Here is a 14,186-nt window from a genome sequence, read left to right on the forward strand (position 1 = left end):
TGTAAGGAAATAATATCAATAAAATATGACTGACATGGACATATGGCTTGTTACATAGAGTACTTCATAAAATCTTCTACAGACTTTGTTAGAGGATGGACAGCATGAGCCATGGTAAACCATTTTTATTTTACAAAAAATCTCCGACATTTCACTGCTGCATCAACCATATAATTAAAAGTCTTTCTTATATTTTTGATTTTAATCTGCTTGAAAGATGATTGTTAACTTTCAAAAAAAAATTATTCTCCTTTTCCTTTTTAATAAAAAGAAGTACGAAGTTTGGTCTTTTGTACTCTCTTGATGCAAGCATCTAATGAGTTTATAGACTTTCCCATGCCCCCACATTGATTTTCCTTTGGAATTTGTGCTTTGGATTTCTTCGATTCCAAAAGCATGTATGATATCTCTATTATCCTATCACCAAAATTTTGTTCTCTTCGGATCACCCCATAGCTCACATAACTCATGTCAATAACAACAAACCTGCAAAACCCCTTGCAGAGATTATCAACACACCCTTCATGACAGGAAATTTTCCTGATTGTCTTAGAATTGACATCAACGTGATTGCTATTCATAAACAAGGTGAAAAGGCAAATTTGGAAAACAGTAGACCAGTCTCTGCATTATTAGTTTTTGCCAAACTTGCTGAAAGAATCATGTGTAACAGTTTAATGATATTAATAGAGGGAAACATTCCACGTGGGAAAAATATATCTAAAAACAAAGATGATGTGACTTACCAAACGAAAGCACTGGCACGTCGATAGACACACAAACATACACACAAAATTCAAGCTTTCCAACAAACTGTTGCCTCATCAGGAAAGAGGGAAGGAGAGGGAAAGACGAAAGGATGTGGGTTTTAAGGGAGAGGGTAAGGAGTCATTCCAATCCCGGGAGCGGAAAGACTTACCTTAGGGGAAAAAAGGTCGGGTATACACTCGCGCGCACACACACGCATATCCATCCACACATATACAGACACAAGCAGACAGACTATATGTCTGCTTGTGTCTGTATATGTGTGGATGGATATGCATGTGTGTGCGAGTGTATACCCGACCTTTTTTCCCCTAAGGTAAGTCCTTCCGCTCCCGGGATTGGAATGACTCCTTACTCTCTCCCTTAAAACCCACATCCTTTTGTCTTTCCCTCTCCTTCCCTCTTTCCTGATGAGGCAACAGTTTGTTGTGAAAGCTTGAATTTTGTGTGTATGTTTGTGTTTGTTTGTGTGTCTATCGACGTGCCAGCGCTTTCGTTTGGTAAGTCACATCATCTTTGTTTTTAGATATAGTTTAATGATATTCCTGGACAAGAACAAAATCGTCCCCAATGCCCAGCATGGTTTTCCAAAAAATAAATCCATGACTAGTGCCACTAAATTTTTTTAAAAATATGCGATAGGAACATTGGACAAAAAACAAAATGTTGCTGGAATTTTCTTAGATGCAAGCAAAGCTTCTGACATCTTTGACGACAATGTCCTAAGGAAAAGCTCCAAAAGTACAGCATTAAAATGCTTCTCCTCATATAATAAATTGGTAACAGAAAGTAGTAATAACACACAAACTAAGTGACAGCACTGGAACATATTTTTCAGATGCAGGAATAAGGGGAGTCCCTCAAGGATCCATCTGGGACCTATCATTTTCCTTACATGCATAAATGACATAAATCTAAGCACTGAATCACAAAAAATACCTTGTTTGCAGCAGACACTACCATCATTCTTACAAGGAAAACCCCAGCAAAACAGTAAACATAAAACAAGCTACAGACCAGCTAAATGACTCATTTGGAAGAGATAAGCTAATAACAAATACATCTAAAACAACAGTTTCAAGTTTCTGTTACAATAAATGCCAGTGGAATCACACTATCATTGGAAACAAATTTTTTTGTTATATGGCTTCAACCCAACTTTAAACAGCACACACATAGCAAAAAACACTGAAGAAAGTATGCTACATCTTACGTTTACATGTACACAAAGCAAGCTTCTATACTGCTCAAATTGCGTACTTTGCACAGTTTCAAAGCATGTTACAGTACGGGGCTACATTCTGGGGTGCCACAACTGACAGCTTGGTCATCTTCTTGCCCCCCCCCCCCCCCCCAAAAAAAAAGGCAATGCACCATGCAAGACAAATTCCTGCTGGCCCCTCTTTCAGAAGTCTTTGATCCTCCCACTCATCTGCATTTTTATTGTAGAAACATGTAAATATGTGAGAGAGACTTTAAAAGAGAAAAATAAAAACTTTGATGTACATGAATGTGACACCAGGCAAAAACATGAACCCCATGTCCAGTCAGTAAGGTAAACAGCCTTTAAAACCTGCACTACAAATAGTGTTATACAAATGTACACGCTCTGCCATAATTTTCACCGTTTTATAAATTCCTAAGTGGCATTCTTATTATATCACTGCTTCTATCCGGTGGCAGAATTTTTAGACCATGTGAAGTGCAACAGACTTAAAGCAATAAAATGCAAAAACTGCTAGTGCTGCTACAGAAAGATCGAATAGAATTAATTTATTGTACTAATCAAAATATATTTGGATGTTATATGTAACTTGTTGGGGGAGGGGATGGAAGGAAGCAGGCAGGGAGGGGGCTGGCGTGCACTTGTGCACAGATTACATCCCACAGTCTGTAGAGATTTTCTGCATGAAGGATAATGAAAGCAGACGAAAGCTTTTGGTACTCCCGGTGCCACAGTGGAGAGGACATGAACCTACTCGGATGGTTCACTGAAAAACCGACCAACAGTGGACCAGTAGCAAACAGCTGCAAATGCAAAACACGCCTATGTGCACACCTAGCGGTTACACCAGAGGGAATTCTTGCTCACTGTTGGACATTCACTTCAATCTAAATGAGTCTTTATGATTTGCACTGTGAAATACTGTAGTTGCAGACCTGGGCACTAGCCATCAGCCTCCTTAATATGCTTAGTGTTCTAGAACACTTTGCAGTGGCTGTATAAAGCCATGTGGTTTTCCCGTCAGTGCAGACTTTAGCTGTATCATCCAGTGAAGGGGAGGGGGGGGGGGGGGGTAGAGGCAGGAGTGAAAATCTACCTTTATCTAGAGTTATGAGGTGAAATGCGAGCAACTAACTTGACACATTAGGTTTACACAAACTATGGCATGAGACATCCATCTACAATGAATGAGGCTCATCTGGTAGGCAGCTTGTGCTATAGAAAACTGTATACTGCTAATTTCTAACAGTAGCAAATTCTCTCACAAAATGTCGTATGTACATACACCAAAGCAATAAACCAGACTCTAAAGACTGAATAAACAGAAGCTGTGACTTTACTGGACACAGTGAATATGCACTTAGTTTCTGGAAATGTAAACAAATAAAAGCTACTAAATTAACATTATTAATAAATGATATTGGTCACTTAAGCAGCAAAAAGTAAATACACACGTCAAAAAAAGTTCGGAATATCATAGAGTTTACTACAATGACTTCTTACAGAACACCCACTGAGATTTGTACAGTACCTTATTATCAAAATAAACATAATTCCTTATGAAAACAAGAATGATTTTGGTTAGTTACAAAAATCTTGGGTTAGTTACAAAAAATCTTTACAAAACAAAGCAGGCCCACTCCTAAGTGTACATTTTGAAAACAAAAACAGTGGTGCTGATTATGTCTTCAGTAGTATGTCCTCCCTGTACATGGGAGAGTTCTTCCACTTGGTGAGGCATGCTGTGGGTGAGACCATAAAGTTTGTCTCGGGGTATGAGATCTCACTACTAAATTGCAGCTTCAGTGAGGTCTTGAAGATTGTCAAGTGGATTTGGACATTGTGCAATGGCCACCTTAAACAGGTCCCATGCATGCTCAATTGAGTTTATCTGTGGGGACCGTTCTGGCCAATACAGTCAACTGATGTTGCATCTTAGAAGATATCGAGAAACTGCCACAGCACAATGCAGTCTTGGATTTTCATCGACTAGAATGAAACTGTCAAAAACTTAACATCTGTAGGGCCTTAGAATCATTTGTAGGACTTCTCGGAGGTATTGGGCACCTGTCAAATTGCCATAGATGGGAATTAGAGAGGTCTACCTTGCCATCATTGTTGCCACCCAGAATATTACATTTCCACCTGTAAATGGATGGACTTCCTGAATATAATGGCGTTCCTGGTGTTGTCTAGTGCTTTTCCACACCCTAACATGTCTAGTGTCTGGTTGTAAACCAATCCTGGTCTTGTCAGCAAACATGACATTACTCTATTCTGCAGTGGTCCACTTCTATGCACTGTTTGGTCTGAGATACGAATCCCTGTTGCCTGGGTCAAGTCATTTCCAAAATTTCTGGCACCTGCAAGCTGACCATTGGAGGAAACGATCCTGCATAGATTTTTCCATATGAGGATGGACACTGTGAGGTCTATTATTCACATTTTCTATCTAACAGTACTTTCAGCAGACCTTACACACACCACTCTGTGTCACATAACTGACTGGTAACATCCCGGTGTGTACGACCTGCCGAAAGTAAAGCGACTATCCTGACTCTATCACTGTGTTGTATGCCTGTACGTGGCACGTTACTGCAGTGCTGAATACAAACTGAATGAAGCTGTTGTCAACACTGGCGGCCGGAGTGGCCGAGCGGTTCTAGGCGGCTACAGTCTGGAGCTGCGCGACCACTACGGTCGCAGGTTTGAATCCTGCCTCGGGCATGGATGTGTGTGGTGTCCTTGGGTTAGTTAGGTTTAGGTAGTTCTAAGTTCTAGGGGGCTGATGACCACAGCAGTTAAGTCCCATAGTGCTCAGAGCCATTTGTTGTCAACACTGGGTTGCTCGCAGTGTGCCGCTGTGGCAGCGGTATGTTTACATGGCTGCGAAATGGTCACAATGCAGGCCAGTAGTAAACACCACCCAGTATATGGGCTCTAACTGGATAATGCATGAAGTGTCTAGGTCAGTGAGACCTGTAATATTGTAGACTACATTTTTCAATAGTATTCTGAACTTTTGTTGAGCAGTGAAGTACGAAAATGGCTCAGTACTACCACTGCTCGCACACAACAGGTTCCTCAAGAGAGATGAAATGTTGATGGCCTATGCTGTTAAGAAACTACTCATTGTGTATAAAGGTAGATTCTTTTATTTACTAAAATATGGGTCACCATGTTTTGTAGCATGTCGTGTACCAGGAGCTGGTTGAGTGGATCATACCGAAGGCCATAATAAAAAAAAAAGAATGCCAACTCGGCGAGGACCAAGGAAGTACCTCTGCCCCCTCCTCCCCCCTTCCGACCTCCCTCCCCCAGAAAAAGTTACGACCTTAGTATACCCCACCAGACAAACGTATCAGTTGGAGCCATTTGTCGTAATATCTAAAAATTATTTGGCCGTTCACCGCTTTTATCATTATAACTGATAATTCCAGATGACTCTGGGTTCTAGACAGACTCATGAGCGTTGTACCTACGATTTGTGGAGTTTTTTTGCGTATTTTTAATAGTCAATGACAAATACTATGGGAATATGGAAAGTATTTTGTAGTATGTCGTGTACCTACACGGTAGCAAAATAATATGTGGTCAGAAACAGTGTGAAAAACTTGTAAAGGTGTTGCAGGGTAGGTTGTGCTGAGAATTGTTAAGGAAAAAAAAACTTCCATACGTTGCGCCGTTACCGGGTCAGTTAGCACTGAGGTTAGTCAGTCAGGCCGTTGCGCGTGGAAATTCAAGCGGCCCGCCGGAGACGGTGTCGCCAAACGTGTGCTTCGTTTGGTTTACTAAAACCAAACTAGAGGGCGATATAAAAACTGTACATAGGACGGAAGTAAGGATGGAATCCGTGCCACAGGCTGAGTAGAGAGCCTGGCTGAGCTGTCTCGTGCGCCATCATCTTAAGCTGTGGGGGCAACTGACACTAATTGTCTGGCGGGCTGCTTGAATTTGGGCGCGCAACGGACTGATTGACTAGCTTCAATGTTAATTAAATATGAAACGGTGGAAAGTATCTAATTTTTTTCTTAACAATTATTTCTCAGCACAACCAACCTTACAACACCCTTAAAAGCTTTTCAAACTGTTTCTGACAACCCTGTATATCTCACCCTGTTAACTACATTAGGTACCTGCTATGAACTGGTAGAATTAGTTTGTATGGTGCTCAATAAACACATTTTCAGTAATTTTGATATTTTATGCTATAAAATATCTTAGTTTGATTGCTACATCCCTCCCCTAGCTGCGAAATTGAGTGCTCCGTCTCACCCCCCCCCCCCTCCCCCGCGTCGTCATACCTGATACCCTGGACACACTCTGGGTTGTATACCATATCATATTTAGTTGCATATCTTGTCAGATTTATAGAAAATGCACATTGGGACTGATTTAGAGACACCGGTATGTATTAAATGCCAGTCAGCTTTGTTACAGAATGGCTCACATTCGATATTAATTTAATCTTTCCCTCTAAGTGCTCCAGTGATGTTAACATCTGTGACAAGATTTTAAACTTTCAAGGAATTGTGGGTACAAAATACTTCTGAGGACGTTGGTGGTTCAGTTGCACGTGGATGATGCAAGATGGAAGTCGAAGTTCTTTATGCTCCACATATGTAAGAAAATTTAGCTGTAATATGACCTCACTTATGTTCATTTATAAGAAATATTTATGTATTTAAGTTTATAAGGATTGCTGAAAAATTGTATTTCATAACAAATGAAATAAAATGTTAAAAATTGTTTCGCAGGGTCCGGGCTTATGGGCCTGGTATAGAGCCCATGGGACCAGTAGTAGGCGCACCAGCAAATTTCACTGTTGAGACCTTCTCAGCAGGAAAAGGGAAAGTAGAAGTTACGGTAGAAGACCCGAAAGGCAACAGAGAGCCAGTGAGTACACATTTTCCACTAATGATATGTAATCTGTTTTTTTTTCTGTAGAAATGCTCCCGATAAAATTTGTCGTTAACGTGTATCTCATTGTTCCTGTGTGTTATTTTTCTCGTATCCTGTTTTTTCTGTCCCCCTTCGCGACTTTTCTACACGATTATTTCGACATTTTCCCGCGCACTTCTCGTTCTTTTTACCACATTGTTGTAACTTTTTTGCGCATTCTCATGACAATTTTTTGCGCGATTCCTTTTCTTTCGCGTGACATTGATTTTTTTTTTTCGCCTTACGTTAAAGGTTTTTCGCTCGGTCCTGTGACTTTTTTAATTTTAAATTTGAGTCTTTAATTTTTGCTTTGGTACTTACTTTTATGGTAGCTAACATTAGTAGCTGTAAGGGATATTAACTGTTAACTGGTGATAGCCTTATTTTGTGCTACATTTATAAATTACTGTATTTAAAAATTATTCTGGCTCTCATAGTTAATGTTTCTAGAGAATATTTACATTTCATCACTCATTTATGATATAGTTGATGTACAAATTTGATTCTCAAAATTTGCAGGTTGATATTAGATTCAACAATGATCGTAATCTCACCTATAGTGTCTCGTACATTCCAAAAGTTGAAGGTAACCATAAAGTTTCTGTTAAATTTGCGGGACGAGAAATACCAAAATCGCCTTACAATGTGCTTGTTGAGGGTCATGCTGGAGATCCAACCAAAGTGACAGCATCAGGCCCTGGTTTGCAGCCAGAAGGAGTCATGATAAATAGACCTACATATTTTGATATTTCAACAAAAGGTAAGTACTACTGAAAGTGTTTTGAAATTGTACAGTTTGTGCTATGTGAAAAGTCAGATTTATTATATGAATGGTTGTACATTCTACTCTTCCATTTTGTTGCATGCTTGTGAATATATTCTTCTGATATTCAATCAAAGTCTGCAGTTAACTTGTTTAGCATATAGTTTACGCACTAGTAAGTACTTCAGTCGGAAAGCTTTGCTTCGTTCATCCACCTACCAACCTGGTCATTAGAAACGTATATTTACATTGTGTGCAAACTAGTGTACAAGATTATGTCTGTATCAATGATATGAAAGCATTATTTGTCAAAACATAACATGAATGTAGAGACTAGTCACCAAGCAACATTTCTTGCATGTGAAGAATAGGGTAGCAATACTTAGTGGTGTGCACATAAGAAAAGTTGTGGGGCAGAACACAGTGGTAAGGGCACTATACTATGTAACACCTGAGCCAATTGTTTAATTTGCCACATCTGTCTGTAGTGTGCAAATTGGCACAGACATGAAACATTTAGCATTGATATTCATGGTAGAATTCTAAGAAATATTATCAGTATTTCTGTGATTTGGACTTAGGAGGAGGATCTAAACGGGACATTTAAATTCTTCTTTGATGTCTATTGCTGCAGATTTCTTCACCTGTGTTGTAGATGGGAGATGAGACCCTCCAAAATTTAGAGAAGAAACAGAGTCAAAATTAGGTACTTGGAAGCAATGAAATTATATTTGTTTATGTATGTCGGAGAGTAGTTAAACTTCCCAGCAGTTAATTTGACCACAGAATTATTACTTCCCAAATAATAAATTCATCTTACCCGTAAAGCACACTGGTGAAACAATTGCAAGTTCAGCCCAGATAACAAATAAAACTGTCCTCAGTCTGCAGATTGGTTTGGATATCACAGTGATTTTCTAAGCACCATTCTATGGAAATTAGTATATCCTTGCCTATCCTGTGAACTGTCACCTAGCCACTTTTAGGGAAACATACCGTTCAGTGTGGACTGCTAACGATAAGCAACTGCTCATTTTGAAATATACTAAGCCATTATCATAATGGATAACGTGTTGTCGATTTTCGAAAACAATCCAGTTGTAAAGGGGACCTAAGACATATCTGGAATGTTCTGGATGCTATTATCTTGTCTGTATAAGGCACACCATGCTTATCCTACCTGTCAGTAGCTTTGATGGTAATAGTTATGGCTGTCAAAAGCTCGAGAATTTTGTCTAGATTGACCTGGCTTGAAACTGACATTTTATGAAGTTGTGATGTAAAACTGCTTCTGAGAGCATGCAGGGACAAAGTGGGATCAAAGTACATATACATATTCTGCAAGCCACTGTATGGTGCATGGCAGAGGCTACCCTGTACCACCACCAGTCATTTCCTTTCTGTTCCATTTGCAAACAGTGAAAAAATGACTAAAATGACTGTCTGTAAGCCTCCATACGAGCCCTAATCTCTCTAATCGTATCTTCAAGATCATACATGAAATGTATGTTGGTGGCTGCATTCAGCCTCAATTGCTAGTTCCTAAATTTTCTCAATAGTGCTCCTTAAAAAGAACAATTTTTTCCCTCCAGTGATTGCCATTTGAGTTCCTGAAGTATCTGCATAAGACTTGCATGTTGTCTCAGCCTGTCAGTAACAAATCTAGCAACCTGCCTCTGAACTGCTTCTACATCTCTCTTTAATCCGACCTGGTGCGGATCCCGAACACTCTAACAGTACTCAACAATGGGTCGCATTTGTGTCCTATATGTGATCTCCTTTACAGATGAACTACATTTTCTCAAAATTCTCCTAATAAACTAAAGTTGACCATTTTCCTTCCCTACTACAGACCTTATGTGCTTATTCCACTTCATATTACTTTGCAACGTTATGTCTAGATACACTATGTGATCAAAAGTATCCAGACACCTGGGTGAAAATGAGTTAAAAGTTTGTGGCACCCTCCATCTGTAATGCTGGAATTCAATTTGGTGTTGGCCCAACCTTAACCTTGATGGCAGCTTCTACTCTAACAGGCATACGTTCAATCAGGTGCTGGAAGGTTTCTTGGGGAATGGCAGCGCATTCTTCACAGAGTGCTGCACTGAAGAAAGGTATCGATGTCAGTCGGTGAGGCCTGTCACGAAGTCGGCATTCCAAACCATGCCAAATGTGTTCTATAGGATATAGGATTCAGGTCAGGGCTGTGTGCAAGCCAGTCCATTACAGGGATCTTACTGTTGTGTAACCACTCCGCCACAGGCCGTGAGTTATGAACAGGTGCTCAATTGTGTTGAAAGATGCAGTTGCTTTTCAACAGTGGGAAGCAAGAAGGTGCTTAAAACATCAATGTAGGCCTTTGATGTGATAGCCCAATGCAAAACAAGGGGTGCAAGCCCCCTCCATGAAAAACACGACCACGTCTGAGCCTCGTGACTCAGTAGTGTGTTTACATTTTGTGGGGTGCAGTGCAGCTGTAGTGGTTATAAAGCTAAGTACCGACAAACTTATTTGTGCACTGTTATACAATTATCAAATTTAATGGTTTCCAGCGGCGTTTTGTGCGGTTTGTGGTGAAATAAGGATTTAATAAACTTTTGGAAACATTCACTCGATCTGTTTTTTAGTGTTTCTGTGCGTTGAAGTCGTCTGATAAATTTTGTGCATTAGTTTTCTGTTGACGTGTCTTATTGTTCCTAGTGAAATATGTCAGTAAAATTTTCATTCAATGTTTTAACTTTGTTGAGTGTTCCAGTGGCCATTTGAATTTTTGATTTTAGCTAATAATTTTGTGAAGTTTTTTTGGTATTGGTATTAGCTGTGGTGTAGTACTATTAATACAAGTAGTTGCTTTCTTAGTAGACAGAGAATTTCAAGACCGCTATTGTTAGTTCTATAAATAGTTCTACTGGTGTAACTGAGCTTTGGTAGTGTAGAAATATAGTTTTTTCAGTAACTGTAAAATTTTATCATGAGTGAGAAGTGTGGGCTCTGCCGTAGGTTTGTGGGATTTGTTCAAAGTATTTTCTTTGGGGGGAATGCAGTGGGGAAGCCAGTGGGCATTCTAGTGAGATCTTCTCCTGGGAATGAATAATCTGTAGTGGAAATAAGTTGATAGATGAGCAGGAGCATAAGATCTGTGCCCTTCAGGTGCAGTTACAATGTGCAAAGGAGGAACTAGATAGGTTGAGGAGGGTGGTGGGGAATGGGAACTGGCAGTTGGCAAGAGGGCAGCTAGGAAGAGGAGGTATTCAGACAGTTATACTTTGTGTATATGCAATAGATTTGACCAACTGTCAGAGTTGACTAGAGAGGAGCCTCGTGTAGCTGTAGATGTAGGAACATGCAGCAGTCCTCAGCAGTTAGGAGGCCTATGTCAGCTGCATAGTCTAACAGAAGGGAGGTGGTTCTGCTGCTAGTAGTTTGCGTGGTAGAGGTGTGGGCCAGCAGTTGCAGGAAGTGTTGGGGAGTGAATACCAGGTCACCAGCGTTGTGAAGTCTAGTGCAGGATTGGCTCAAGTGACTGACAGCATAGGGGAGCTATGTAGGAATTTTACAGAGGAGGATCAGGTAGTTATAGTGGGTGGAGCCGAGAACAGTCTTGATAGGGTTGAGGAATATGATGTAGGTGGTGACCTGATAAAGATAGCTACTCAAACTGGTGGCACTAATGTGCATTTCGTGCAACTGTTTCAGCGTCATGAACGACCTCATCTTAATGCAGCTGTTAGGAGGGTTAACGTGGGGCTGGGGAAGGTGCTGATGGCAGAGGGCATGGGTCACATCTCGGTGGTGCCAGTTGGGTCCATCGCTAGATTGGTATTCACTAGGCATGGCCTACACCTCAATAGGTATGGGAAGGGGAGGCTGGCATAGCTTATAGGTGACAGTGTAGTGACTGGTGGTGGTGGGATCACTTGGGGAAAAATTCCTGTAGTAGTTGGTGTTAGAGTTGCAACTTTTTTAGATTGAAGTCAGCTGGTAGGTATACTTGCTTAAAGGAAGTTCCTGTAACTAAGGGCTCACTTTCAGAGGCTGTAATGTTTCCAAGTAGAGAAGGAATTAGCATATAGATGTTGACTGTGAAATTATTGGTATATCAGAGCACCACTTAAATAATTTGATAATTCAGAAGTTTCCTTTACCAGAATACAGATTAGCTGGCTGTTTTTCAAGGAGTTCCTTGCGGGGTGGGGGAGTGGCTATGTACGGACGGGAAAAAAAAAAAAAAAAAAAAAAAAAAAAACCCACAGTATTCCATTTGAGTCCAGACATTTCACGGCACTGCACTGAACAGATATTTGAATGTTGTGCAGAGGCAGTTGAATTTAGTGAAACTAAACTTCTAATTGTTGTTTATAAGTCCCCTAACTCTGACTTCCGAGCATTTCTGTTCAAGCTAGAGAGGGTTCTTGATTCACTTTGTAGGAAGTACCAGAAATTATTTATATGTGGTGACTTCAATATAAATTTTGTATATGATAGTGTAAGAAAAAGGATGTTGGTAGATCTCATAAATTAATATGATCTGATGCGGATTGTGTTTTTTCCAACTAGGGTGCAGGGAAACAGTAACACAGCCATAGACAATATTTTTATTCCATCTTCATTATTAGATGGGCATTCTGTTAGTAAAAGGGTGAATGGCCTTTCAGATCATGATGCACAAATTTTAGCACTAAAAGGCTTTAATACTCAAACAAATGTCACATTTAATTACAAACCATGTACGAAAGTTAATCCAACAGCAATAGGGTTTTGTAAACCTTTACATTTCTCATGCTCTTAGAGAGTTGCTTTCCATTAGAATGTTCTAAACAGGGTACTAGCAGTAATAGGCAGCCTGGATGGCTGACTAGTGGGATAAGGATATCATGTAGAACAAAGCGGGAATTACATCAAAATGCTAAAAGTAGTCGCAATCAGGCTACAGTAGCCCATTACAAACAGTATTGTAAGGTGCTTAAAAATGTTACTAGGAAGGCAAAGAGTATGTGGTATGCAAATTGAATAGCTAATTCACAGGATAAAATTGAAACCATATGGTCAGTTGTGAAGGAAGTGTCTGTTCGGCAGCACTAGGTGGACGATATAAAGTCAGTCCACAGTAAAAATATTTCTGTTACTAGTAAATCAGATATATGTACAGTATTTAACAACCATTTTCTGAGCACTGATGAATTAAATAAAAATTTAGTTTCTACAGGAAATCGTAAAACTTTCTTGGCAAATGCCTTTCCGAAATTGATGTCTGAAATACTCCTCAGTGACACAGACAAGAGAGAGATCGAGTCAATAATTAAATCACTGAAGACTAAGGGCTGTCATGGTTATGATGGAGTGTCTAGCAGAATGTGCTGCACATGTTAGTCCTGTATTTAGCCATGTTTGTAATTTTTCTTTTAGCAATGGTCAGTTTCCTGAGCGATTAAAGTACTCAGTAATAAACCTGCTTTATAAAAATGGAGAAAGGGATAATGAAGATAATTTTAGACCTATTTCTATGCTATCAGTGTTTGCTAAAGTTATTGAAAAGGCTGTGTATGATAGGATAATTATAATTTTAGATCACAAGATTTGCTATCAAATGTACAGTTCGGCTTTAGAAGTCATTTGACAACTGAAAATGCTATATTCTCTTTTGTCTGTGAGGTAATGGATGGGGTAAACAAAAGGTTTCGGACACTAGGCATATTTTTTGATTTAACTAAGGTGTTTGATTGTGTTGATCACAAAATATTGCTCCAGAAGGTGGACCGTTGTGGAATATAGAGAGTAGCTCACAATTGGTTCACCTCTTACTTTAGCAACAGACAGCAAAAGGTCATTATTCACAATGTTGAGAATGGCTGTGATGTGGGATCTGAGTGGGGTACGGTCAAGTGGGGGGTGCCCACGGGATCTGTGTTGGGGCCACTCCTGTTCCTTATTTATATAAATGATATGCCCTCTAGAAGTACGGGTAACTCTAAAATATTTCTGTTTGCTGATTACTAGCTTGGTAGTAAAGGATATTCCATACAACATTGGCTCGGTTTCAAATAGTGCAGTACATGGCCTAAGTTCGTGGCTTGTAGAAAATAAACTAATGCTAAATCACAATAAGACTCAGTTTTTACAGTTTCTAACACACAATTCAACAAAACCAGACGTCTTAATTTCACAGAATGGCCATATATTACTGAAACTGAACAGTTCAAATTTCTAGGTTGTTCAGATAGATAGTAAGCTGTCATGGAAAGCTCACATTCAGGATATTGTTTAAAGACTTAATGATGCCATTTTTACTATTCGAACAGTATCTGGAGTGAGTGGTCATTTGACATGAAAATTAGTCTACTTTGCTTATTTTCATTTGTGTATGCCGTATGGTATTATATTTTGGGTCACTCTTTTTATCTGCTGTTACTGTTATGTTGTAATTTCATGTACTGACACGTTCCATGACCTTGGAGATTTGCTCCTCAATTTGGTCTTATGGAACTT

At 39.6% G+C, this 14,186-nt stretch overlaps 1 protein-coding gene across 4 annotated transcripts in view; it reads left to right on the top strand.

Moving 5' to 3' along the window:
• LOC124721177 (filamin-A) overlaps window positions 1-14,186 on the top strand; it is a 537,279-nt gene that overhangs the window by 254,371 nt on the left and 268,722 nt on the right. For all 4 annotated transcript variants that reach the window (XM_047246011.1, XM_047246013.1, XM_047246012.1 and 1 more), the window contains 2 exons: window positions 6,751-6,889; window positions 7,454-7,694. In XM_047246011.1, the coding sequence (XP_047101967.1) occupies window positions 6,751-6,889; window positions 7,454-7,694 (380 nt within the window). The remainder of the gene's footprint in view (window positions 1-6,750; window positions 6,890-7,453; window positions 7,695-14,186) is intronic.

The sequence above is a fragment of the Schistocerca piceifrons genome, chromosome X, assembly GCF_021461385.2.
Source record: "Schistocerca piceifrons isolate TAMUIC-IGC-003096 chromosome X, iqSchPice1.1, whole genome shotgun sequence".
Taxonomy (NCBI): Eukaryota; Metazoa; Arthropoda; class Insecta; order Orthoptera; family Acrididae; genus Schistocerca; species Schistocerca piceifrons.